The sequence below is a fragment of the Phytophthora infestans genome, genomic scaffold, assembly GCF_000142945.1.
Source record: "Phytophthora infestans T30-4 supercont1.50 genomic scaffold, whole genome shotgun sequence".
Classification (NCBI taxonomy): domain Eukaryota; phylum Oomycota; class Peronosporomycetes; order Peronosporales; family Peronosporaceae; genus Phytophthora; species Phytophthora infestans.
In genome coordinates, this window is record NW_003303709.1 from 294,501 (window position 1) to 321,146 (window position 26,646).

Here is a 26,646-nt window from a genome sequence, read left to right on the forward strand (position 1 = left end):
TTTCCCGTATAAGTGAGGTCGGAAACGTCTCACTGCCCAGACCACTGCTAGACATTCAAGCTCTGAAATGCTGTAGTTCGCCATCGTAAGATTATTGACCTTCGATGCATACGCCGCTGGCTGAACTCCATGTCCTTGGTCCTGGGACAACACTGCTCCCAACCACGTCTTCAAGGCGTCCGTAGATTGTGTGAAAGGTAGCCGATAGTCGGGATACACAAGCACCGGTTTTTGGCTAAGCCATGCCTTTTCCCAGGCGAATGCCTCTTCTTGTTCTGCTCCCCATCGCCACTCAACATGTTTTCGTAATATATTGATTTATGGTGCCATATTGGTTCTAACGTCAGGTACGAATCGTCGGTAGTAACCCGCTAAGACTACAAATCTCCTCACTTGTGCGTCGCCTGTTGGTTTAGGGAAGTCCACGATGGCTTTGATGAACCGGGCTGTAGGCTGTATCCCCTTCGGCGTGCGATCATACCCCAAGTACTCCATTTTAGTCGGCGCAAACGACCTTCAAGCTCGATCCCGCTTCCGCTAATCTCTCTAAGATCACCGTCAATTCTGCCATGTGCTGTACCACTGAATCTCTGGTGAAGATGATCACGCCGTCTAGATATACCAAGCAGCAAATCCACGTAATTCCTCGAAGTACACAGTCCGTCAGACGTTGGAAGGTGCTAGGCGCGTTACAACGTTCAAAAGGCATTCATGTGAATTGAAAAGGTTCTCTCCTGGTTGTAAAAGCCGTCATCGGTTTATCCTTCTCCGCCACCCCCAATTGTCAATATACGGCATGCAAGTCAAAACTAGAGAACCTTTGAGCTGCATGTAAGGCTTCTAGGGTCTCGTCCACTCTCAGCAGCAAATAGACGTCCTTAATGGTCACCGCGTTCAAGAACCTGTAATCGATACAGAATCTGACGCTTCCTTCTTTCTTTTTGACGACAACCACTGGGAATACGCATGCACCCTCGCCGTACTCGATCACTCCTTGTTCCCGCATCTCGTTAACCTCTTTGTCGATCAGCTCATTTTCTGCCGCCGCATGCCGGCGCCTTCGCATCACGATCGGAGCAGCATCACCCGTATTGATGTGGTGTTCCACTCCTATCTTCGCTAATGGTGGGCATCTCTGTTTCTTCTCCACGATCCCCGAGTACTGTCGCAACAACGCAATCACTAAGCCTCTGTCTTTCGGCTCCATCTCGCCAATGTCCAGTTTGTCTTCATCTTTTAGGGGCTTAGCATCGTCCTTCCGAAGTGTCGCCACCCACTCAGCTACACGTCCACGCTTCAGCTCACCATTTAACTTCGGCAGATGCATTTCTTCCGTCACTGGTACCATGTACCAAGAACTTATCTTCCCGGTAGCTTCTCTCGGCGGCCTTCTACGTTCATTACGAAGATCCGTACCGTCCTGTTCTTTACAGTGTCGACTGTAGGTGCTAGCAGTAAACGCCTTCTATGGGTTGGCTTCGGCACGAAGATCTCTCCGTCCGTCTTCAGCGTCTATGCGCATATGAACCACGTTACTGGTGCTGTTCACCAACTTCCGGGTCTTAGTAAGACGTACCATAACCTTCCTTGGTTACAGGGCCGATACCCCATGACAAGTGAACGGCCAAATCACCTTCTCTCCGGTGTCACTCGCGTATTCAGCTCCCGCTTGCTGACGTCTATCTTAATCTGGTGCTGCAGCATCCAATCTTCGACCACCAGGAGTTCACCCCCTTGCCCTTCTACCAAAAATGCGTCAGCTTGTATTCTCTGGTGGTATTGGGTAGTGCCCACGAATCTCCAAACTCCCAGGACTCGACTGAGGCCTCCGCCAAATCCTTCCACAATATCGACTGGAGCGTTTCGCGTAATGCATCGTAGGTATTTCTTCAGTCCCTCACCAGATACACTGTATTGAGCGCAGCTGTCAAGTCGATCTTTTTGCGTTTGCCTCCGTGTCAGCGCCAACAATGCCGTAGGCAAGCAGCTCAGTTCGTCACTTCCGACTGCATGGGGCGACTCACTACTTGCTTGCCATTGGTGTCATCGCTCAGCTCAACATCACCATAGCCCCACGCTGCTTGTACTCGTACGGGGCCCGTGACTTCTTCTGAGACGGAAGAGAAGGGCTGGGCATGAGTTGGTGGCAGAGCAAGGCATCCTAGTCGCGGAACCGGCCCTGAAGTGGGAAGCACGTGCGAAAGTACTCCGAGTGAGAGCCCGACACCTAATTGAAGAACTACGAATACCCACTGGCCTGGAGCAGCCGAAACGGCACCCGAGAGAAGCACAGATTGCCGCAGAAGCAGTGAAGCGGACAGGAGCAGCCAAGAAACGGCGGACAAACAAGAGCGAGACCGTAGATAAGAGCATCCCGGCTGACAAAACAGATGGAGATACCCCGTTTTAAGACACTAATGAATTTTCGACGGATGAGCGGTTGAAGGAGGTTGCGAAGTTTGAAGAAGAGGCATCCGGTGAGCTGGACAAGCAAGGATCACTTGCAGAAATACGAGCTGCGCGAAGGGAGGCATTGAAGAAAGCCTAGCGTTTCCGGTTCGTGAAGCGACTCCGACGACTTCAAGGGCGGACAAAACTGTTGTCGGGAGGTGTTGAACCAGTGGCACCGCTTGGCGTTCAACTGCTGTTGGGATGACATTAATCGCTTCTGTGGGCTCTCAGCCACCGCATTCTTCGGCTGCTGTGTTCTCTCCGACGCATCACCACTGACCGCTGGTTCGCTCAATACTGCTGGGGTCTTTTCTTCCTTCTCAGTGGTACCCGCACCGACTGGTTTCTCCGGTGGTTCACCTGTCGCCAGTTCTTCATTTTCGTTTTCTCTCGCCTCCTCGCTCTTCCCCTGGACTAAACTACTCGTGGTGTCACACTCTGTCGCAGTCAGACCACCGGGGGTTTCGCTCTTCCCCTGGACTGAACCAGCTATCTCGAACCCGTCTTCGTGGAGCTCGGTCCACCGTCGCTTACGCTTGGTGTTTGTCCTCCTGGATCGCGTGCGGCCATTCCTCACTTCCGCTCGGTTAGCATCGGGTGTTTTTGAATCGCGAACAGCAGAGTCCCCATCTCTACTGTCCAATGCCATTTCCCGGAGATGCTGCTGGCGTCAGTGCTGGAGCAGCTGGTGCCGCATCTGCAGGGGATTCGCTTCCTCCGTTATTTCTTGTCGTCGCTTGCGCTGGCAGCTGCTGTTGTGTCAGTGGTTGACCGTTTAAGTCTCTCAGCCGGGTTCTGCACGTTCGCCACCAATGTCCGGGTTTATTGCAGTAGCCGCACTACGTGTTCGCCTTGCGCTGTTGGATGGCGGGCGCGTCCATCAGTCCATAGTGTCCGCTGCCTCTATTACCTTCGCGTCCACTTCGTTCCTGCCAATTTTGGGTTCGTCGGCTGTCTTGACTGGTGTGGCTGGTCGTTCACCTCCATGTCCTCATGTGATTCCACTTTTAACTCTAACACCCTAACTTTCGACTTCGTCGCTGCCAGCTTCGTTTCGTCAGGGCCACCGCGAGCTGTTACGATTGATGCTTGCAGAGCTGCGATAGATAGTTAGTCTTTTCCTGCTGACTTCTCCCACTGGCGGATGACACCGCCTTCGGTGTCGAACATGGCTGCTCTTCATTCAATGCCAGTCCTCCCAGGCCCAGTTTCTTCCAGTCACGCTGGTCTATCTCCGCCGTAGCCGATGCTTTTCGCTGGAGTGCAGGGGGATTTTCCGCGTTACTTTGTCGCTCCACTTCCTGCGGAATCTTCGCCAGCTACGCTTCGATCGATTCGCTCGGCTTCCCGTGGAGGTCTGTCAAGTTCAGAGTCTTCAGCCTTGCTCGGTTTGCTGGGGCTGCGGGTGATTACACAATCACCGGCTGTGGTGCGGGTGCCGCAAGTGGTGGTTGTATCAGGAACCGCTTCATCATCGCTTTCTGCTGTGGAGCCGTCAGTTGTTCCCACCAGTCCATCGTCTCAAGGTCATATTTCTGCTGGTTAGGGGCTACTGGTGCCGCCGCTCTAGCTGGAGGTGGTGGAGCACCGCCATCACGTTGGTTGTCTCCTGCAGGTGGGCTCGCTGATGATCTTCTTCCTCCCTCTCGGTTGCCCGGATTGGCTTGATTGTCACTGTCACTGTCGTCATCAGAGCCTGGAGGCCCCGGTCTCATGGCCGCCACTACGACTCTACTGCTCACCGCAATATCATCATCCTCATTGACGCCATCATCATCATCCGCTAGCTAAATGCAGGTTCTCGACCGCCTCATACGTTTCGGCGTGCTCACTTGTCTTCCCGTGGGCGTCCGTGCCGCAGGGGTACTGCTTCTTGGTGATGATCTCGTGCTCACCATTATTCACTCCTTCTGGCCCTCCTTGTCTGCCTTCTGTTATCAGTTGAGAATTCCGTCCTCACTCTCTCTCACTTCAGTTCCACTGATTATAATTCCGAAGACCAATCCATATATTCCCTCCGAAGCCCTCCGTAGATCCTCACTCGCTGCATTGGCTAGGCTCGCGCCTCTGGGCCAAGCCTCGTGAAGGTTTAGATGTTCTCGTGAGCCAACCGTGTTGGAAGGACCCTGTATGACCACCAAGTAATTGCGCCCACTCTTTGTATGGCCACCAGTGCACACTTAGTGAATACTACCCAGTCCACAATCTCGTAAGCCCCTAGAGCCCTAAATATATACAATTTGAAATGCCCACAGCTTTCAAGGTAAATTTGCCGACCGAATAGAGGCGTCGGTCATCAGGATCTTACTAGACATGTGCTCTTTCCGCGGTAGCTGCAATCGCTCACGGACGAGCTGCTGATACCGCGAGTGTGTGATCTCTCTGAGACCTGTGCTCTTTTCGTGATGCAGTTACCACGAGCGGGCTGTGGATACCGCGAGTGTGTGGTCTTACGGGGCTTCCGATACCCGCGTTCAATCGCACCCAACGCCACCACCTACTAAGCACACACAATAAGCACTACACTCAGTTTCCAATGTCTTTATTCGCGTACGTCGCCGGCCTGGCGGGACCACTCGACCGCTAGGTGCTCGCGCATTTCGCAACTAATATCAATGCTCACTAGACTACAAGGCACTTGCGCACTTCGTGGCTAATCTTAGACTGATTCCTCTTTAGAACGTCGATCTTTCTCTCTCATGTCGACCTCCTTGTGGCCCTCCTGGGTGCTTTCCATCCACACGCTCGGCATCTGCGTTGTCCTACTATCTTCCTTGATCTTCACTCGAAAGGGCGCGGGCCAGATCCGCACATCCGTGGGTCAGCCTCGGCAACCCGTCACTCTTCCGCGTGTCCCCATTCTCCGTCATCTTCTTCTTCCCGATGTCCAGCATGTGGTCCTTCTTCTCGTGGCTCCACGTAATCACCAGGAGATCCCAAGAGGATTTCCATCCTCTTACTGTACAAAAAAATGCTCGTTTCTGGACTGATAAACATTTACATTTCGGTTGCCTTGATACGTCGACTGTAGAAGGGACACACGCATCGATAAAACTTGACTAGAGTCCTCGAAAGAAGACCTACTGACCTTTTTCACAAACTGTTACCGTGGTGGAAATCTAGAGCGAATGCAGTTATTAGCGAGACGTAAGATCAATTTCGTACAAGCTTAGTAATTCCACATTTTCTTGAGTGGTTAAGCTTATCTATGTGCATGCGCTAGGCAATACTCATGATTTGGGGAAACAAATTGTGCATAAAAACAAAAAACCTACAAAAAAAAGAAATTAGGCTGTGTTCTAAAAAATTTCGCTGTTGCTATGGCCGACCTTGTGTCCACTCCATGATTCGTATTTACGAGTCCGACTAATATTTTCAGCTTGCGTGATTTCGATCGACACTGGTTCGTACGTAGTGATATAATCGAAGATTTAGAAAATATTTTAGAACTTACCATGCGAAGTAAGAAGCGACGCCCGTCTACAAAGAAGAAATCGCACGGAGCATGATGCGGGGTAAACACTACAAGAAGAGATCCTTCATCTTTTGAATTTGACGTCTTACCCGGCCAGGGTACAACAAGCCAGAATATGCGACGTTCACCGTCCCATGGATCCTTACTAAACGAAGAACAAAGCCTCGATCGTGGATAGCTCAATGCTTTTCTACCCCCGCAAATATCGCTCAAGCAGAGATGCGAGTACATCACGTTACATGTAATATTATTGTGTTTACCCCTACGCAAATACACGTCCCTAGTGTCCATTTAATCGTACACAGAAACTTGGTCCATACAAAGCTCTAGTCAGCCGAAATGACACATGTTTTAAGTTATTTAGGTTTTTGTAAAGGACGTGACCAGCTTGACAAATCTCTTTTTTGTACGTGAACCTCCCTTTTTTTAATGGAGGCTCACTCTTTAAAATGTGCGAAACCAAATAATAAAAATTGACTGAGTTATCATTTGACGAGGTGGCCGTTATATTGTGTCCAGAAAAGTTAAAAGTAACCCTTTCCCTTTCGCTAACCTTATCCCTATCTGTAAAAGCTTTTGTTTGAAGCGTTTTGAAGCTTAATTTAAAAGCTTAAAAGAACCCATTTGTTGATGTACCACGAAGTTGGTACTCGCTAATTTCTTTTGAAAAATGTATTGCTAGGTCTGCAGTCGCGTTCTCTATAAGGAAAGCTGACTAGACACACATCGATATTGCTATCTCACGTAATGCCCTCGCAGTCGCTTACAGGTCACAAGCGCCGGATCTCCGACGAGTCGGTGCTACAGCGGACTCCACTTCGCCGCCGCGTTCAACATCGCCAAGACAACCAAGTGCAAAACATTTACGGAAATGGAGATGCGAAACGTGAAAACTACAACGGAAAAAGGAAACCTGACACCTTTCTTCTCAGCAGTCCAACGGATGTGTCAGACGCCACAGTGATGCAACAAATTCGCGCTAAGCAGGCCAAAGCCAGTGGCCTGCCGAACCTTTCGCTCTTGCCTCCTGCAGAATCAGTCGTGACAAAAGTCGACCCAATGGCAAAAGAGGAAGCCTCAGAGCTGGAAGAAGAAGCTGAAGCTGGGGCCTTGACACCTCGTCCCACAGTGTATCGACGCATGGCTCCGCGTCCTCCGTTAAGTCATCGACGAACTTATGGGCTGAACCGAGCGAGATTCGGCGTGGGCATCGTCCGATGTCGCAACCGCAAGCTCAACGACGAAGACACTGAGACCGAGGACAAAAGCCCGAAATCTTCGCCACTAAGAGAACACTCCAGCAGTGTAAAGGCTTCGAAGTTGTTGATGGAAGGTGCAGATCGTGGATACTCAGAAGACGATAACAGCGAGATACTGGAAAACCAAGTTGGCGCGTTAGTATTGCCTATTGACCCGACTCGGGCTTGCTTCGATCGCAGCTTCAATGAAGATCAGTGGCAACTGCGTTCGCCATCTCCAGATGAAAAATTTGTTCCTGAGAACTCATGTTGTGCCACAACTTGTGAGAAGACACTGCAGTAGGAATGTGAATCTGAAATATGCAAACCCACGCCGATTCATGCGGCACATGTTGAAAGCAATTAAAAAAAGTTTTGTCAAGATTTCGACTATCTTTTTAAATGATATTATTACAATTTGCCGTCGTATCCGAGAAATAATACGGTCGAGAAATCGACCATTGCGTCATGCAGACGTTTCTGCAGAGCAACAATTCTGCCACGTGCCAGATAAAATTCTTTTCGCGATGGCAATTCATTAATCGCGTTTTTAAAATGACTTTCCGCACCAGTTATGTCACCACTGCGAGCAAGTGCCACTGCTTTATTTGCATACGCGTAGCTGCAGTGCGGCAAAAGTGAAATTGCAGTGTTAAAATGGGTAAGGGCAGCTGGCAAGTAGTTGCAACTCAAGCAAACCACGCCGAGATTTAAATGTGCCACACCTGACAATGGATCGAGTTCAAGAGCACGTTGGAATGCAGTCGCGCTTTGCTCAAAATTATTTTCCCGGAGACTGAGCGTGCCCAAACACACGTGCGCGTGTACCGAAAATGCGTCAAAGTGGAGTGAATCCTCGTAATCTTGACGAGCACGCGCTAGTTTTCCCATTTTCTCCAGCATTACACCACGATTCAGCATGTACAAAGCCAGTACTTGCTCATTTGACCCAGTGAGGTGAACTTTAGGAGCTGGTGTCTCCATCTGAGCCAACAGCGCCGCAGCAGCACTCATATACTCGTTGTTGTCGGTCAACGCCGTCGTGAATCCCGTTGATAAACGACGTGTTCCTTTACGTCGAAGAGTCTTTCGATCAAGTGCGTTGCGATGAATAATGCCATTAGTAAACGCGTAGAAGGCGTTTTCTAGATTGGCAGACGAAGACACGCACGTTCTAATGGCAGCATCCATACATGTGATTGCTTCTTCCTGTCGACCCGGAAGTTGGAAAAGAGCAAGCGCTTTGCTCTCCAAACAGGCGTGGTTAAGTGGTTGTTCACGAGAAATGACATCACATTGGCTGATCGCCGCTCGAAACGCTTTCTCCTTTCTCAAACAATTCGCCAAGTTGAGACGAATATCCACATTCGACGGCTGCAGTCGTACAGCACGCAAGTAGAATCGCCGAGCTCGTGCGAGATAAGCTGCGTGGAGTGTCTGCGCAAGATGCGTCTCACTCTTGGTGGCCAAGTTAAAGTACGCATTCCCGCTGTCAACATACGTATCCCGACCAAGCCGTCCATACGCGGCGAAGTGCGTAGCGGCATCTTCGTATCGATTGAGTTGTAGCAACGCAAAGCCCAAGGCTCCATGAAGTTCATCGTCGTCTGGAGCGCACTGTTGAACTTCTTCCAGATCTTCCAGCGCACTTTTGAAATATCCTAAATGGCAACGAACAATCGCGCGGTTGCGGTGTGCAGCCACCTCGCGACCTTGCCCAAATAAGGTGATACTATGGGTGTATGATTTCTCCGCTTGAGACCAAAGCTCCAGTTTTTGATACGCCACACCACGGTTAAACAGCGCATACGCACGCACCTCTGCAGTCGATGTTGTCTCCAGCTTGATAGCTTTGTCAAAGTCTTCGATTGCGGCAGCGTATGCAGCGAATTGACATTTCAGAACACCCAGACTCACATGAGCGCGGGCGTATTTGGGTTGTCGCTCTGTTGCCGTCTCCAAATCACGAAAAGCTCGATCGTACTCCTCCCCCAGCACATTCAACTCCGCTCGATCGACATACGCATCTGCAAGGAGAGGCTCCAGCCGAATACACTTGGACAAGTCAGCAATACTGCCCACGACGTACTGCTTCATCATTTTTCGCACCAAAGTTTCGTCTTTCACAGCGTCAGGTCCTAGGTCTCTTTCCACGTCTTGCATTGGAATACGAGGAGCAAATGGCGATCGAGACATCCTTTGTGTTGCGTCGGTATCACTCGCGAACTTACTCTGGAAAGCCACTCGCCATCGCATGTACAGCTGCATCTGAACGACGCCACGTTCATAGTACACATGTCCTTCCTTTGGAGCTAAAGAGAGCGCTTTGTCGTATTCCACCATTGCTCGTGCGAATTGACCCACTGACACGAGTAACTGAGCGCGTCGAGCGTATCCTTTGAAGCTGGATGGGTCGGTATCTACAACCTTTTCACTCACACGCAGCGAGTTTTCAGTGTCACCCAGTGAATGTAGCGACTCGGACAGTAGCACAAGGTTCTCGCTCGTTGGGTTTTCCGCCACTGCCAGCTCGAAAGCATGCACTGCGTTTTGGAAGCGTGATAAGAGCTGGAAGGCCCGTCCGCATAAGAGCAACGCATCCTTCTTAGGTTGGCTGTCCTTGATGGAGTTAGCATCCGTTGGGAGCGGTGGGTCGTTAGTAACTTGCTCCAGGAAGCTTACGAAGCTGTACAGCGCTGGCCGGGCCATCTTTAGTGTCAATTGGAGTCTCCCACGTAGAAGATGTGCCCAGCGATCGCTCGGCTGGCTACGTGTTAGCCGCGTGTAGTCGCGAAGTGCAGCTGCCGTGTTCCCTTGACGTGTATACGCCTCAGCACGCAGGTAAATGGCTCGATAAAGTCCTGTATCATTCGCTAGTGCACTCGTGCAAGCTTTAATGCACTCTTCACTGTCGTGATAGTGGTTGAGATACACCAATGCAATTTGCAGCCATACTTCGGACAACGTCGGGTCTGTGGCGACTGCAGCCTTGAAGTCTTGCAGAGCGTTGTTGAAGCGCAGATCACGCAGGTGCAAAGCTCCACGTACAGTGTACGCGCCACCGATAGTTGGGTCCAATGCAAGACACCGCGAAAGATGCTGCATGTTGTTGGCGTGGTGTGCAGCGGCAGTCTCTCCGTCTTTAACGACCCCAGCAGCCGAGTCTTTCGCTAACAACAGCGTTGCAAAGGCACCTCGATAGAAATGAGCTACTGGATAGTGATACTCCATCACCACAGCGTGCTCGAAGTCTCCAAGTGCACTAACCTTGTCGTTTGACAGCACGTACAGGCGTCCTCGCTGAGCGTGAATCGCTGCTATTAACATCTCTCGGTCAACTGTTGACAGCGAATAGTAATCGCCAGCTCCTGTGCCTAATCCGCTCGTGTTGTGGGGAGTTCTTGACGCTCGTAGGCCTCCGCTCGGGTCGAGGACGAGTAAATACAGTAGACGTGTGAGATTCTGGATAACTTGGCGTAACACAGTGACATCGCCCGTAAACTCCAATAATCTCACGGTTAGATCGCCGACAGTCTCGACAACTTCCACTACAGTACAGCCCTTGTGAAGAGCGTTCACGTAGTCTTGAATAATGGCTGCAAGTAACTCTTCATAGCGTAAATGCTCCGAGTGATACCCGAGACTCTGTTCATCACCTTCAATGGCGCGTAGACGCAAGGTTGCTCGATCATAGTACGCTCTCCAGCAGCTCCGATCAAGCGCTAGAACAGACGTCAAGTCCTGCAACGCAGCGCCAGCAGCACGACTTCGATGGAATATCTCAGCCCGCAGCAACAAAGCTTCAGTGTACTGCGGATGCAACACCAGCGCACGGTTTACATCGGCCAGAGCATTCTCCGCTTCCCCCATTTTGCTGTGTAAACACGCTCTCAGTAGATAAAGCCGCTGATCCTCTGGACGAAGTTGCAGTGCATGGGCTAGATCTTTGATAGCTTGAGTCCACAATCCCAGGCGACGACAGCATCGAGCTCGTAACAGCGCTGCTAAGATGAACTCTCGATCGATAACCACACAAGCTGAAGCCAACAAGATGGCACGCTTCCAATCCTTCTCCGCTTCAGCCAGTAAACCCTTCAAGAACAGCTCGTCTACAGTCATATGTTGATCGCCTTCCTTCAAGTAAGCTGCTAAGCTCTCCACGAGATCTGAGGCCATGGCTTCGATTGGAGTTCGATTGTCAATCGCTGTAGACCTAGAATTTGCTCCACTTCTGCTATTCATTGCCGAGTTCGGGCGGCGTTGTAGAGCTGCGTCGTCTCGTAAAGCCACTTCCGTTTGAGTGATCACCGACATTTCTTGACGTAGGAACGACTTCATGGCGCGCTTGGCAATCACGTGGCGACAGATGCGTAATATATGTGCCGACGTTGGGTCAAGCTTCGCTCGTACAGAGATGACGCTGGTCTCGTCTTCCATCACGCCCGGCATATTTGACTGTTGACGCTTCAGTTTTTCCTTAGTTGGGGCTGGTTGGATAAGTTGTTTGCCTTCGCCAATAGTCCGGAGTGATGTCCCCTTGGTCAGAGTCTGCCCGCTTTGTGATGAATTACTTGCACTTGACATGAGCTCCATACGATGCGCCGTTTGGCTAATAGCCTTATCCACGGAAGCGAGCCTGCGGATGATTGTACTTGGACCTCCGGAAGTGTCTTCGTTTACAGAATCAGTGACGCGTTCGAGCGAGGATTGTCGAGGTTTCATCGCGGGTGTAGCCGCCGAAGTCTTCCCGAAGCTGCCGCCAGTTGGAGAGTTCAAGACATGCTGCTCAGTCTCGCGAAGCTTCCTGGTAATGGCACTGACGTTTAGAAACTTGCGAAGGATAACGCCGCGCAGCACATGCTGCGTAAATACTTCTGGTTGTTTGTCTCCCGCGTTGCGAATCACGATTGGAGTCGCGAGAGTATCATCTACCGGCTCCCATTTCGCAAGTTCTGGCTCTGCTTCTGAGCTCTGGTCCTCTAGCGGTACAAAAACTTCGGTCACAGTCGATAAAGACGTTGAATTACCCGGACGTCCGTGCTCGGTCTCACTTGTCTCCCGTTGTGCTGAAGTAGGCGTCAGTGGGTGTAGACGGGTTGGCACTTCCAGTACTGAAGAGTGGGGTCCAGTCACCCCCACACTAGCCCCAGAGACTAGCAAGTTCGTAGGAGTCTGCAGCCGAACAGCTATTGTCGATGGAGCGTTGGCTGCCTTACAGCTTGAAGAAATTTCGCTCAGCGGACGAATCGGAGTACCCATACGAGAATTATCTTGAGATGGCACTGACGGAGAGGAAGTTTTTGTTGTTGTGGGTGTTGTCTGTCCTGGTCGTGGCGTTACGGGGCCATCGAAAAGGTACTGGCTACTCTCAGGTGTAGCAGACAGCTCAGCAGCCGGCACATTATCTCCTCCCCACGGAGCCACCTCCGACTCATCGTCTGGAGCGGATACTGCCTTGGATGTAGTGGCAACATCAGGTACCTGCATGTCCGCAACAACTTTCCAGTTGCTTTGTCGTCTCTGTGCACTTGGAGATGGCACTACTGCGTAAGGCGTCAGTGATTTATCCAGTTGGAAAACACGTTGGGGCTTCATTGGTGTCATTGGCTTTGGCTTCCATCTGAAGTACTTCGGCGTGTTTGACGGTGTCGGAATATAGGATTTTTTCACAGGTCGTGGACTAAACAAAGCGGGGAGTGCTCCAGCAGGAAGAACAGACCCGTCGCTCGAGCTTGTATCCTCTTCTGGGCACCGTTCATTTTCCGATACATCCTCGTGCTGTCTGCGATGTTTGCGCTGTAACTTGTCGCTTTCATTTTGGGTGATAACGCCCAACGGTGGTCGATGCTGAGCTGGTCGGACGTCAAAGAGAAGAGGACGCCGCTTTAGCTCCGGGTCCATCTCCAGCACTCGAGACTTATTGCGCCTGGAAGAGCTCTACAGTAGATGCATTTTTGCAGCAAATTAAGCGTTTCCTATCGTTTTCTGGTCACCAAGAGTCACCTATGAGTGCCGTGACCTATTTTGCTAGATCATAAAACTTTGGTACGTGGTCAGATTCTTGGTAGAAAAAATGTGAAGTGGGTCGCTATTTCTAAAACATTGGATTCATTTCAGACTACCGTACCGATCGCACACGGCGTCTCCATTACCGTAAGTCAGCGTTATTCATCTTTTCCTCCAAATTAGCAAGACATTTTCGCTTCAATAGCATACAACGAGTGGTTAGATCAAAAGGCATACATAAACAAAGCTTAAGGCCAGTTTCCTCACCTGCCACGGCGCTAGTCGATGCAACGAATCGTAGCGCTTCGACGCCGTCTCGAGAATCTGTGGAGACCACTTGTTGCAGGCTTTGAGCAAACTTGAAAGGAGGAAATCCATGTCGCTCGGTCGGTGGGTCTCGCCCATGAGCTCTGTGAATCGGTTCAGCATCTCCTCAGCTCCTGCGATATCAAGCTGACCGAGACGGCAGAGAACCGCGTTGCCATACGCTTCGTTAGCTAGATCGAGCTGTGCATTGCCGCGTCGTAGATCCCCCACAGCCTCGAAACAACCCTCAGCAAGAGACCACAAGCTCGCTTCCCCATATACACCCGCAGCCCACAGTCCGTACTCGGCAGCGCTGTGTACACTGCCGCCAGCTTCAGCAATATTCTTCGCCTGCACATACAACTGTGCCACCTGCTTCGCCAGTGCTACCGACTTGCAATCCGCTGGAAACCTGCGCTTCAGTCTCAACGCTAACTCCGATAGGCCACGCGCAGCTTCATCAAAGTATCCAGCCGACGCTAACTCATCGCATACACCTTTAATCTTCCGTACCAGTTCGCTCTCTTCTCTCGGGTATGCATCCACTTCCTCCAAAATGCACCATGCCGCTTCCAGTTCATAATTCGCGCGAATTATTACGGTACTAGCCGCCTTTGCAGCCTCTAAGAAGAACGTTGCTGCATTCTTCCAGTCCCTCCTCACTTTGTACTGTAATGCCTTGGCTCTAATCTCTCGATGCGACTCAGTCTCCACCTCTGTGAACCCTGTCTGAATGCCTTCGGATTCCGCTACGCGTCTCCGTCTAAGCGATCCTGATCCTAAATCAGAGACAGTCCCTGACCCGTTCACAAGGTACTTCTCAATACCGGACATAACCCCTCCTCTCGAGAGCTTTATTACCCACGGCGCTCGGCACAAAGCCTTGATGTAGTCCCCAGACTCATCAGCCCAACGCCAAGTCCCGAAGATGCCAAAAGCGTAGCGTTCTCTCGACGGTACGTAGACGACACTGAAGGTCAGTGCATTGTGGAAACGCCAGCTCAGTGGCTCGTTGCGAACTAGAGACTTGGCGGTCTGGTACATGGCTGAGAACCACTTAGACACACCCACTGACGTGTCCGGTACGAGGTCCGACGGCTCGGTCTGCTGACTAATCCATAGAGCGAACGAATGGTCTGACGGATTCGTAGCTGCTGCGCCTAAGAGAATCGCAGCCACTAGAGCGACAAAGCGGAAGAGTGTCGCCACAAGAACGGGTAATAGCGTCGCCATGAGGAACATCCCGAATACTGCAAAAACAACGTTTAGAGTGCTGTAGCTTGAGCTGTAGAGCGAGGTAGGAGATGAACTTTGATGCAAATAAAAGCTTACGGATCAGAAAGATGACATTGTTTGCTGTCATGGCCGCAGGGGCCGCTGGAGCAGCAGGCGGAGGTGGCGTTCCCCATGCCATTATTGACGACGGAGGAATCAGGCTGTGGGAGATGTGCTAAGTGCGACATTAATTGTGGTACAATGTACCATGAATAGTGTAGCCAAGTTCCTGCTCAATAATCGACAAGCAATGGTGGCGACGAATTTGCAGCGTCAGGATGGCCGCGCCGGCAACGAACTACGGCCGTTTGCGTCCGAGCAGGGTGCGCTTTTTCGTGCTGATGGATCTGCGCGCATGTCCCACGGTAGCAGTACCGTGCTAGCAGCGGTGTACGGCCCAGGCCAGGCGCGCAACTGGCGCGCTGAGAATACGGACAAGGCAACATTGGATGTGTGCTTCAAGCTCGAGAAGGGCATCATGAGTGCGTGGCAAAGGACTTGGGGTGGCTCCAGTGTGGTGGATAAACTTACGCTCGGAGTGGTGACTTTGTAGCGTCTAAGGAGAAGGAATACGAGCAGATCATCCGCCAGACCTTCGCGCCCGTCGTTCTCACCGACAGCTTTCCGCGCGCTGTCATCAGCATCGTGGTGCAAGTGATCGAAGACAATGGCTCTATATCCTTTCCACTATTTTTGATTATTGCTGCATGTATTGATTGTGATGTTAAGTTAGTGAAAACTCTTTGTGGCTAGTTGTCCTTAACCTTGGAATTGGCGATTTCGTTATTTGGTATTATACCTTCTTGCAGTGGCTATTAACGCGGTGAGCTTGGCGCTGATGGACGCTGGAGTTCCCATGCTTTCGGTCGTCACGGCGACCTCGTGCAGTATTTTCGACGACGGCAATTTATACCTGGACCCGACAGCAGCAGAAGAAGAGGTATCCAAATTGCATCACCGGAGTTGTGTACCGCCGTGAACGGGATATCTCATGCACATTGTGTTTTTCTGGTATTGCAGGAGGCTGTTTCTTGGGTCACCACTGCGCGATCTAGCACAAGTGACGGAGTCTTGACCTGCATCACGAATGGTAAGAGCTATATGAATGTCGTGCTTTCTTTTGTAGCACCTTTCAAATATTTCTGGTTTCTATTCATCCAGGTTTGCTGTCAGAAGAGCAATATTTCGCGTGTTCCGAGGCATGCCAGAGGTGTGTATCGGTATCAGATTTGTTGGGTATCGTGTGTATTGACGCATACGTGATCGATTCGTTGTCGCAGGGCATCGGAGAGTGTGGCGGCGTTCTTCCGCATCGTGCAGCAGAAGAAGCACCCACTCGAGTCAACCGCTCAATGAATTTAAGTACTGGAATAAAGGGTCTCATCCTGCTTAAGAAACGCAGATGAGTTGGCTAAGTGGTCTCTGATTAACCGTACCGCACCGTGTCGTCGACAAACCAGTCGAACTTCTCGTTGCCAAAACCAACGATGACACTTTTGATCTGAGAGTACGAGCGATACGCCTCCAGTCCGTTTTCTCTCCTGCAGTACAACAACCATTGGTAAATACTAGTAGTAACTTGCAATCCTGTCAAAACATAACCCAACTGCTTACCCCATGCCGCTATCTTTCACACCACCCCAAGGACTCGACGGATCGTTTCGGTGGTGATCGTTCAGCCAAATTATTCCAGCGCTCAAAGTATTGGCCACGCGATGGGCCTGCTTGATGTTGTTCGTCCAAATCGCAGCACCAAGTCCAAACGGAGAATCATTTGCATGCTTAACAGCATCGGCTTCATCCTGCAACAACCGAAGTTAGTATCAAGAAGCAGAATAATTATTCTTTGATACTTGCAGGCAACCCACCGTGAAGGAATAAGCAGCAACCACAGGGCCGAATACTTCTTGCTGCACGATTTCCATGTCAGAGGTAACATCCGTGATCACAGTGGGCTCGTAAAAATATCCCTGCAGCAAAAATGCATCAATTGCTTAGATTGAACTCATTTTGTACGCATATTCATGGTTGACGCACCTTTAGATCGGTAGCGCGGCGTCCTCCACAGCGAACAGTTGCACCATCTTGTCTAGCACGCTCCACCATTGCGTGAATACGTAAAAGGTGTGGCTCAGAAATGATAGTACCCATCTGCGTTCGGTCGTCCATAGGGTCCCCTAATCGGATCGAGCGAACTTTTGCAACCAGCTTCTCCACCAGCTCATCAAAGATCTTTTCGTGAACGATCAAGCGGGCACCGGTGACGCACGTTTGACCGCTTGCAATAAAGCAGGCAAATGCAGCTCCATTGACTACTTCGTCCACATCCACGTCGTCAAAAACTACAATCGGAGCTTTCCCACCTAACTCCATCGTCGTGCTAGCAAGGTTTCCACCTGCCGCTGCAGCGACAGCCCTCCCTGTCGCAGTTCCGCCTGTGAAATCAATTTTCTTGATCGCCGGGTGCTCAGCAAGAGCGCGGCCAGCAACTGCGCCAAGTCCAGGAACACAGTTGAAGACACCCGCTGGAATTCCTGCGTCATGACACAGCTCAGCGAGCTGCAAAACAGTGAGTGGCGCTAGTTCTGACGGCTTGACCACGACAGAATTCCCCGCAGCCAACGCGGGTGCCAATTTCTTGACAGCAATGAGCAACGGATGGTTCCAAGGCGTGATCTGCATCATTATTACAAAAGAGAGCAGCAACTCAGTCCGATGTCTGCAACTCCAGCCATTGTCCATACTCAAGTACACACCTGTCCGACAGTCCCGAGTGGGAGGCGCTGTGTGTAGTTGACATAATCACCTGAAAACGGTGGCACTGAGCCCTCCGACGTCCTTGCCAGTGCTGCAAAATACTCAAACCATTCTGTGCATTTCTATTAGTACCAGCCGTCACACCTCCCCCCAATGCCACTCACCTGGTATCCTCCTGAGCTGTGCCCGCATCTCTCGGATGGGTCGTCCGGTCTGTAGACTTTCCTTCTCTGCAAACTCAGGGATTCGTTTACGCAATGCCTTGGCGATGTCATTAAGCACATTTGCACGCTCCGCGACGGATGCTCGTGACCACGATCCTACCTCGAATGCGCGTTGCCCACTGACTACTGCGCGAGCGACGTCGGCAGCCGTAGCATTGGCCACGTACGCGAGACACTCAGTGGTTGCAGGATTCTCCACTTCTAGTCGAGCATCTTTTCCTGAGGCTGTCACAAACTCCCCGTCGATGAAAAGCCCGTACTCACTGCGATTGAAGACTGTAGTCGAAGCAAAGCGAGCTCGAAGAGAGACATATGCGGCGAGTCTGGGCGGACGAGCGACTAAACTCCACATCGCAGCACCTTTGATATGTCTTAAGCTGCTGAGTTTAGTGACCATCACTCTGCTCAACTTCAACTTTGTATGCGACCGTTTGCCAATCAAAGATCTTATGGCGTACGAAGCTGCAAGTTTGCATGGTGTTTTTTTCCAGGAATGCTAATCTGCGGGCTTGTGTTCTGCAGAGCGAAGGCGTCGGTGCTTCGTGAGGACTGGGCGACCGCTGAGCAGATCGAGCGTGTTCAACTCCAGCTGCTGGACGTCGTTGACTTTATCAACAGATTCCGTACGCCTCATCACAAAAAAATCTTAGGATAAGTGTACTTTGCTTTAGAATCTCACGGCTTGTGTGTGAAGATGCTAGCGCTAAAACTCGACTTGCTGTTTTGAACGAGAAGATGGCTGCTGTCGAGAGAAAGCTGAGGTAGGCAGCTTGCGTGTCTGGGGTCGTAGTGATGCTGATTAAAGTGGTGATGGGATTTAGATACGTTGAAAATGCAGTGCGCAAGGCAAGATATTTGACAGCCGCAGAGTAGAGAAACTGCGTTTCAAGTATGAAAAGCATTAAAGGCAATTTTGTTGCTCAAATTAACTGTTCTTGGAGCTACTTGGTCGCGACGGCAGTCGAAAAGAGCGATAGCCTGTCCTCGCGAGTGAAATCGGGGGCTTACGCAACTCGGCTGTCTTAATGGTGTCCAGTCGAGGTGAATCGGACCAAAATTTGGCAGAATTGAAGTCTTCTTCCGGTTTCTCTTCAGCTTTGTTTTGATTATCGTCTGAGTTTGCCATCACGTGTTGCATAAGAAACTGTTTCATTTCAGTCTCGATCGCGTCACTGTCCTGCTGGGGTTCCCGTGGCGTTTCACCTTTACGTGTTGTTTTGGTATCTCCTTCCAACGACATGCTTCCTTCATTATTCAAATCGTGCTGCTCTTCCATTGTTGTCGTGGTATTCGGTTCTAGTCCACAAATTGATTTCGATTTCGATACAGACAGAACTGGAGCTGGCGGCAATGAAGTCTGCGTCTCTATCTCACAAGCTGGTGTAGGTATGAGGGTCGTAACAGTAGCTTTGTTGTTGTTGCTGCTGATAAATGACTCTAAGGGATCAGTACCCGCATCAACGCATGACCTTCGAATCAGTAGCGACTTCACTGTTCTAGCGCGCTGAGCAATTTTTGGGATTCTCTTCGTAACAGTGTCACAACCCACATATTCAGTGCGCAACGATCTCGAGGAATCGACTGCGTCACGAAGGTCATTTGCTTGAATCTCGACCTTCGAAGTCAAAGCACTCCTCTTGACCGCGATGGCTACTGCGATCGAGTCTAAAGGAGCCGGCGTGCGCCGTTTGGTAGGTTGCAACTGGTCAGCTGCGCCGTGGCTTCCGACACGATTCAACATTTGCTTCATTTTTTGCAGCCGACCGCGCACTTCATCCTGAGCTCTGGCAAGTTCTTCTGTGCTTGCTAGTTTCGTGAGATTGCCTGAGCAAAACGTGTAAGTAGTGCAATTACTTGGCGATTAGGAAAAGTTTAGGTAGCCATGAGCACAAACCTATTCGAGAGGAAGGTGTGTGGAAAACAGGGACAGTATCAGGTGTCGCCAGTCTTGCACTTGGAGTCCGTACACGAGCACTACCCGGCCGAGAGGCTGCGGACCCAGGCCGATATGAGGGCGTTGAGACTCTAGACGAACTAAGCAGCTCACCCTGTGAGACGGTGCCTTGCTTCAGTTTGTCGCGAGAGGCTTGCAACTGCGCGTCAGTGAACGTATCGAGAGTTTTTAGCTCGGGCAGTGCATTCATTACGTCGATGAGGTAGCTGAAACCATTGGTGTTATTATATATTTGGCGTCAGTACTGCTTTCCGAGTTTTCAAAGCATCGCTGTTTCCTGTACCTGTTCGAGTAGCAGCATGGATTCCCATGCAACCAGATATCTCGCAGTGTCTCACACTTTGCCAGAATCGTGATCTGGGAGCTTAATTCGAGATTATTGTTTCGTAGGTCGATTGATTCAAGCTGAGGGCATCGTGAAGGGAGCAGCTGTATGTCTGCGATGCTATTGTCATGAGCGTAAAGCTCGTTTAGCTTCTCCAGTGGTGTGAGCAAGCCTTGAAAGTTGGGTATCTGATTCCCGTTTACACGAAGTATCTGTACACTTCACCCAGATCAGCGCTCGGTGCATGCTGATAAATTAAGAGTAAACCCACCGCTAGATTGGGAGGCATTACACCTTGCAGAGTTGTCAAATTGTTTTCCGACAGGTTTAGCTCTTCTAGCTTCGTGAGATGGGAGAGATTGCCCACAGATGTCAGTTGGTTCCCACCAAGGTTCAAAACCTCCAAGTTGCTCAATGCATCAAGACCCTGCAAAAACGAGATTAAGGGTTACGATACTCGGTTTTGCGTTTGCTATAGCTGTAGCAAAAAATCAAACCTCTGACGCTGCACCGTGTAGCTTATTGCGACCTAAGTCCAGGTACACTAACAGTCTGCATCCTCGAAGGTTGCGAACAGCGGTGATTCTGTTGCCGTTTAGCCAAAGGTTTTTCAGTTTATTCAGCGCTAAAAAATCCGTAGAGATCTCCTCGATTTGGTTGTCGTTCATCTGAAGATCTTCCAGATTCGAGTTGCTTCATAAAATAAAGACACCATTAGATCATAGCCCACACATATCCATACATCCACTACTCACGCTTTCAAGCCGATCGTGTTCGTAAGTTTGTTATTGTAGATTTTGAGCTCGCGTAGCTCTCTGGCGGAGCTGACGTTTCGTAGCGACGTGATTTTGTTAAACGACACGTCCAGCGAGCACAACTTCGGCAGCTACGAAGCAGCAGGTCGCACGTAAGAATGCGTGAATATATGCTTTGTGTGACCCTTAAGATATATGCTGTTGCAGGCGTACCTCAGACAAATTACTGATTTCTCCGATGGATCGGTTGTGTGCGTCGATAGCATATTTGCTCGAGTTGAGCTCGGTCGACAGCACCCTCTGCACATTCACACATTTAGACAGTCATCAGACATGCTATAATATAAAAAAAACTGCAATACGTATGTGTACCAGTGCAGGACCATCGAGCACTTGGATCTGCGTGGAGTTGGCGTCTCCTCTCATCTCCTTTTTGTGTCCCTTCAAGACATGTGCTTAAATTAATTTTTACCAATCAGTTAGCTTTATTTTGTTTAAACAATTCCCGCGCTCATAAAAACTCTTACGAAGAAGCCACCACTAAGGTACGCGATGGTGGCATTAGACATCGAGAGCGACGTACTCCAGTTTATCAAAGCGCTCGTAGTGTATACAGCATGCTGGCTAACGCTGCGCTACCTTATTTTTTCTCTGGCTGCAGCATGGAGGACACTACTAGCAGCAACGTCGACACCAAGTTGGTCTTCAGCGACTCGGACGCCAACACAACGCCCACCAACGCCGGCACGGACGCCTCACAAGCCGATCTCCAGGCGCAGCTCGCGCTTTTCCAGCAGCAACAACAGCAGTATATTCAACAGCTCGTACGTGCCTCGTTCTCCCCTCTTTTTTGGCAACGCTAACGAGTTTTTTTTCTCTTTCTCTCTCGATATTCGTGATGTCTATCCCATATACTTTGCAACTTTAGATGGTAAGACGATCTATTGTGACCAAGTATTCTGAAACTTGGCTAATGCTTTCTATGTGCTATGTTGTAGCAACAAACCAACAGTGACCAGCTTCGTGCCATGTACAACTCCAACGCCATGATGCAGCCCTACATGGTATGGCTTTGGTATGCGCTCATTAAATGAGACGTTTATCTAAAGATGTTTTGTGTGGGTGTAGCTGACGCAGTCGATGTTCCCACGTCCTACGACTCCCAACTCGGCTGAGACTACAGAAGAGGAACCTGTGTATGTGAATGCCAAGCAATACCACCGCATTATGATCCGTCGGCAGCAAAGAGCAAAGCTGGAAGCCAAGCTGGGTAGTAACCGCCAGCGCAAGGCGTATCTGCACGACTCACGTCACAAGCACGCCATGCGGCGGCCGCGTGGCCCCGGAGGCCGGTTCCTCACCAAGGACGAGATCCAGGGCTTGAAGGATGGCACAATGGTGTTTGAAGACCTGCCCAGGAAGGCTGCCCCCAAGCAACAGTAACTCTGTTTTTTCTGAGGTAGCACACTCACATGGCTACCTTTTGTCAGATAGCAGCACACTCATTTTAATTGTTATTCCGTGACGTAAGCAATGAAAGCGGAAATTTGCATCTCGTCCCACCACTTGCGTTAATATCGGGAACTTATTTCTCCATGGGGCGGACATACACCACCTCACCAGATTTCGATACAATAAGTCCGCAGGGCCGCGTGCGCTGTGGCTTATCTTCGAGTCCGAGGCTTGCCCAGATGCGGCGATTTCCGAGTGCTGTCAGCTGAGCTCGTTTAGCAGCAATTGTCTCCTTGTCAAAACTCTCGAGAGGTGCGTAGATGCTGTTGATGTGCAAGTTGGCTGACAAACATACAATGTTAGCGATACAAGGACGACCCGTAATTACTTCTTCGGGCATAATCGACGTACTGTTGTCTGTGAGTTCTCCTGCTTCTTCCTCTTCCCCTGTGTTCCCGTCAGTCTTCAGACTAGCATCACGCTCAAATGAGTTGGTGAGACGCAGCGATGGAGCCTTGTCGGGTACGGAGGCTGCATCCGCGACCGACGAAGGCGAGACTTCAGGAGATGGTGGCGCATCGTAGTCCGTTCTCCTGTACGAGGGTCGCTGGCCTGTGTATTGACACGAGCAAGAATCAATTAGCGCCAGATCTCGAGACTCTGCTCATAAATTAAAAACTCCAGTACCATAAGTATTCTTGGTCGGTGTACAAGAACACGTAGAATTGCACGCGCAATGCGAGAAGTGGCAGAACCGGCCGCGCTGACACACACCCTTGTTTTGGAAGTCATAGCACACGCCTGTACCAGGTCCTTGGCTACCACCTGCCCCACTACCCCCACGTTTCTTCTTACTTGGCGGAGCGAAGTCCTGTAAAACATACAAATAACCAGTTAATATGCAGACATCAGTGCAGAGAACATCTTACGTCTGCTGTCGAAGGGGCTTCGTGACGACTCTTTTGTTGGGTTTTCTTGTTGGGGTCATCGGGGAAAAAGCGCTCGATCTCGTCGAGCTTGATATCTTCGCCAATTGCCTTCTCAATCATCGCAAGATAGCTGCGTTCGAGCGGCATGCTGCGATCTGGGCGGCATCGAACAAACTTCCAGCCACCTTTTCGTAAAACACAATAAAAAAATTGAGATATCTTCATGTACAGCATCCCCAGACAGCCGCCCACATACCTTTTCTCCACCCAACACCGCGATCGGTAGCGTTGAATTCCGTACTCCCCGAATCCCAGGTGCTCTTGTCATGCGACGGGATGTATGTGAGCCACTCCGGGGCGTATACACACTCGACGATACGCGATGACGCCTTTTTGTCCTGCCTGAAGGCCTCGAAATCATCTAATCTCATTAACATGCCCAAATAGAATGAGATTGGTCTTCAGCTACACGAAGAAAACAAGTCCTTTCACCTGGTGCGAACGTGATCCAGTCGTGAAAGACCTGCGTGCGCTTGTCGTGGATCACAAGCTTAAATCCGGGCTTCGGTGGACGTCCTCTCCACTCCACACCCAGTTGGAAGTCTGCAAACAGCACTGACGTTGGTGTCCAGTTGAATAACCCCTTAGAGAACCCCGGAGCATATGGCAGCAGCACGGGAGTGAACACCAGTCCGGCGTTCTGTCTTGTCTGAGAGACTCTGGGCAGAATGCTGCGGATCACATGGCCTACACGGTTAATGGGATACATGGACTGCAACACAAGCTGGAACATGTCGGGTGGCTGCCCTTTGGGAGGCGGCAACTGCTTGCGTGGACCCACCACGTCGTTCTGGATGAGCTTGAGTCGATCCTGTAGCTTATAAGTCATCACAGGGCTTCCATTAAGCGCCAAAATATCGTACAGTAGAAGTGTAAGCACCGATTTGCTGCCATCTTTATCGCACACCATGACCCCGTCCACAATTGTCCATTGATGCGGCACTACAGTGTTGCGATCTACTCCTGGTTGCAGACGATCTGGACGCACGGGGCAGAAGAGCGTCACCTCGCGGATCTCGTAGTTCTGTGAGATGAGGTAGCAGCGGCCTTGCACCAACAGCGCTAGATAGCGCACGCCCACGGACTTCTCACACACGAAATAAGGATGCTCGCCTATCTGGTGCTCGTTGCCACGAAGCATGGTTTGCGCCATATTCATAGGCGCGCGGTCCAACTCGCTCCATCCCACAATGGCGTTGATCTGCCGCTGGAGCTGCTTCTTAGTGTTCACGTGCACGGGCTGCCCAAGCTCCACGGGCACGCCCGCGATCGTTTGTGTTCCAGCAGGAACTGCGCTCGTTGCCATTTCGGAAGTGAGACCCGAAATTAACTCAAAATAATTTAATTTTGTACTGTAAGCCCATAGCAAACAGATGTCTTAATAAGAAACATTTTCTTGCTTAAAAAGACATTTTTAAAACTACTTTTTATTAATCCGGGTGCCTTCAACAATCGCCCGAAAATGGTGGCACGAGATGCTGTGAAGAAGAAGGCTAGCGTGATGGAGCATCAATACATTATCAGTCCGTTGCATTCTCAGTATGAGGAGGAGCTGGATCGTATCCGGACCGAGGGAGATTTAACGCTTATCAAGGTGCAGACGGAGAAAAAGAAGCTTTTGGAGCTTGAAGCCAAGCTAGCCGACGTGAACAAGCAACTCAGAGACAGAAAGAAGGCACCGAAACAGGGAGAACATGTTGCAGAATCTAAAGAATCAGCTAGCAACAAGGTTTTTTTTGCAGCACTGGCCATGTCGACTACAGGATTCAAAGGAACTGCAAGGCAACAGCTGACAACTGTTCCACATTCGGAGAAGGGCTCAGAGGTCAATGTAGTAAAGCGAGTACAAATGTCTACCAGTTCAGCAAAGGGCAGACAACTGCATGCGGAAGAACGCCTTAAAGTTGCTATGGCGGAGCGTGCAATGGAGCTTCAGAAGCTGCGACATGCGATTGATGAAACGCGGAGGAAGAGGCTCGACGCATTGGCGACGGAGAAACGAATGCTTAAGGACATTCAGGAAGACGAAGACGAGCTGAAGAGAGCGCAAGTGGAGATTGCGCTGTTGAAGCGACAAGCAGCTGGTGTGAAAAACGAAGTCGCTGCGACAGAACTGGAGTTTGACACAGAGAAGCAGACGTTCCGATTAGAACGCCAACGACTGCTGACAGAAGTGGAGGGAATCGTGAAGGCGGACAAACAGGGAGCTCAAAACCAACCTGCACCTGTGTCTCATGCACGTGCTTGCCAATTTATGCTACGTGGAAAGGGACTAACATGAGGGATATTTGGTTTCCCTAGAGATATAGCGTGTTCCACAACAACATCGCTCTTCGACGGCAACAGCATGTCAAGTGAGTGATCAGCTCTTTTTAAGCCACTTACCTGCAGTGTTCTGTATTATCAAGGCTAACAAAGAGGTTATGGGGAACAGATCATCCAAGTGGAAAAGAATCAGCCTGGAGCAGAACATTGTATCATTCGAACAGAAGAAACTGCTACTAGACCGCATTGTAGAGGAGACGAATGTCAAGAATCTGAGCGAGTTTATCCGAAAGTATAACGAGCAAGAGCGCACCAAGGCTGAAGTTTTCGCTCGAATCGAGGAACAAACTGCAACGAGTAAGTTTCTTCTGACAGGTATCGAACGAACCTTAATATTGTTCCGTCTGCACTAGATGCTGCTCTCAACGAATCCATTGCTCAGCTAACGGAAGACATGGCGCGTCATACTGGGGCTGGAGAGGTCGACTCAACTAATAATTCGGAGAAACCTTCAGGTATGCTGCCTTATCCCCATTAATATGGCTTGTACATAACTTATATCTTGGGTTTTTAAAGCTGAATTGCAAAAGGTTATCGATGCAAATGAAGTTCACATCAAAAAATGGATAAAGGACGCTGAAATCTACGCTGAAGCGTACGTCAAGCAACTGCAATCCTCGCTTAAATGCTGCTGCTAACTTGATCGACAATTCAGGGTGAAATATCTTCGCGACCCAATTCAGGATGTTTACAAGGAATTCTACCCAAATGACCGTAGTGAAGAGGTTTTCGACAGCACGGTACGTGAGCTTCTCTTTTCGATGTTTTACCCCAGCAACTCGACTCACGAATACTTTAGGCAACAAGAGAAGCATGTATGATGCGCAAGATCGGTGCCATCGAAGAACGCATCATGCAGTTCATAATGGCCAAAATTCTCGAGGAGACTGAGGCCTCCGCAACACCAAATAACAGCGACACGCTACGTCGTTTGCGCCAGTACCAAGGAAGACAGGAGCAACGAGACATTACCATACCATCCAAAGCATGTAGCGTTGAACCCCCCTCCACACTTGCTCGTGGAAACATCCAGCGATCCAAAGACACCGAAGACGAGGAGGTGGACATTGATAGTGCAGTCAAAGACGTCGCAGTCATCCACTCCGAAGTTTTC

The 26,646-nt window shown here is 50.3% G+C and overlaps 9 protein-coding genes across 9 annotated transcripts; 4 read left to right on the forward strand and 5 right to left on the reverse strand.

Moving 5' to 3' along the window:
- Positions 1–6,673: 6,673 nt before the first annotated feature.
- Positions 6,674–7,325, forward strand: PITG_17103 (uncharacterized protein; the record flags this gene model as incomplete). Its single annotated transcript, XM_002896958.1, has 2 exons — positions 6,674–7,259; positions 7,294–7,325. 2 exons carry the CDS (start codon positions 6,674–6,676, stop codon positions 7,323–7,325), a joined length of 618 nt encoding a protein of 205 aa, XP_002897004.1.
- A 250-nt stretch (positions 7,326–7,575) lies between these two features.
- Positions 7,576–11,757, reverse strand: PITG_17104 (uncharacterized protein; the record flags this gene model as incomplete). Its single annotated transcript, XM_002896959.1, has 3 exons — positions 7,576–9,765; positions 9,829–11,342; positions 11,394–11,757. 3 exons carry the CDS (start codon positions 11,755–11,757, stop codon positions 7,576–7,578), a joined length of 4,068 nt encoding a protein of 1,355 aa, XP_002897005.1.
- A 1,498-nt stretch (positions 11,758–13,255) lies between these two features.
- PITG_17105 (uncharacterized protein) lies at positions 13,256–14,890 on the reverse strand (the record flags this gene model as incomplete). Its single annotated transcript, XM_002896960.1, has 4 exons — positions 13,256–13,366; positions 13,438–14,190; positions 14,287–14,726; positions 14,809–14,890. The coding sequence occupies 4 exons, from the start codon at positions 14,888–14,890 to the stop codon at positions 13,313–13,315; spliced, it is 1,329 nt and encodes a 442-aa protein (XP_002897006.1).
- A 111-nt stretch (positions 14,891–15,001) lies between these two features.
- PITG_17106 (uncharacterized protein) lies at positions 15,002–15,826 on the forward strand (the record flags this gene model as incomplete). The annotated part of the gene is made up of 4 exons (XM_002896961.1): positions 15,002–15,233; positions 15,305–15,460; positions 15,561–15,633; positions 15,772–15,826. The coding sequence occupies 4 exons, from the start codon at positions 15,002–15,004 to the stop codon at positions 15,824–15,826; spliced, it is 516 nt and encodes a 171-aa protein (XP_002897007.1).
- Positions 15,827–15,979: 153 nt separating this feature from the next.
- PITG_17107 (aldehyde dehydrogenase, putative) lies at positions 15,980–17,700 on the reverse strand (the record flags this gene model as incomplete). Its single annotated transcript, XM_002896962.1, has 6 exons — positions 15,980–16,292; positions 16,366–16,553; positions 16,620–16,721; positions 16,789–17,427; positions 17,517–17,620; positions 17,673–17,700. The coding sequence occupies 6 exons, from the start codon at positions 17,698–17,700 to the stop codon at positions 16,178–16,180; spliced, it is 1,176 nt and encodes a 391-aa protein (XP_002897008.1).
- A 957-nt stretch (positions 17,701–18,657) lies between these two features.
- PITG_17108 (protein phosphatase 1 regulatory subunit 7, putative) lies at positions 18,658–21,192 on the reverse strand (the record flags this gene model as incomplete). Its single annotated transcript, XM_002896963.1, has 10 exons — positions 18,658–19,109; positions 19,185–19,257; positions 19,387–19,556; positions 19,627–19,892; positions 19,970–20,223; positions 20,283–20,438; positions 20,509–20,704; positions 20,767–20,897; positions 20,980–21,066; positions 21,139–21,192. 10 exons carry the CDS (start codon positions 21,190–21,192, stop codon positions 18,658–18,660), a joined length of 1,839 nt encoding a protein of 612 aa, XP_002897009.1.
- A 236-nt stretch (positions 21,193–21,428) lies between these two features.
- On the forward strand, positions 21,429–22,209 carry PITG_17109 (CCAAT-binding transcription factor, putative; the record flags this gene model as incomplete). Its single annotated transcript, XM_002896964.1, has 3 exons — positions 21,429–21,590; positions 21,765–21,830; positions 21,895–22,209. 3 exons carry the CDS (start codon positions 21,429–21,431, stop codon positions 22,207–22,209), a joined length of 543 nt encoding a protein of 180 aa, XP_002897010.1.
- Positions 22,210–22,214: 5 nt separating this feature from the next.
- On the reverse strand, positions 22,215–24,513 carry PITG_17110 (uncharacterized protein; the record flags this gene model as incomplete). Its single annotated transcript, XM_002896965.1, has 6 exons — positions 22,215–22,560; positions 22,630–22,830; positions 22,906–23,089; positions 23,148–23,332; positions 23,404–23,568; positions 23,640–24,513. 6 exons carry the CDS (start codon positions 24,511–24,513, stop codon positions 22,352–22,354), a joined length of 1,818 nt encoding a protein of 605 aa, XP_002897011.1.
- A 156-nt stretch (positions 24,514–24,669) lies between these two features.
- On the forward strand, positions 24,670–25,967 carry PITG_17111 (uncharacterized protein; the record flags this gene model as incomplete). The annotated part of the gene is made up of 4 exons (XM_002896966.1): positions 24,670–25,434; positions 25,509–25,561; positions 25,642–25,829; positions 25,954–25,967. 4 exons carry the CDS (start codon positions 24,670–24,672, stop codon positions 25,965–25,967), a joined length of 1,020 nt encoding a protein of 339 aa, XP_002897012.1.
- Between the last annotated feature and the right edge of the window lie 679 nt (positions 25,968–26,646).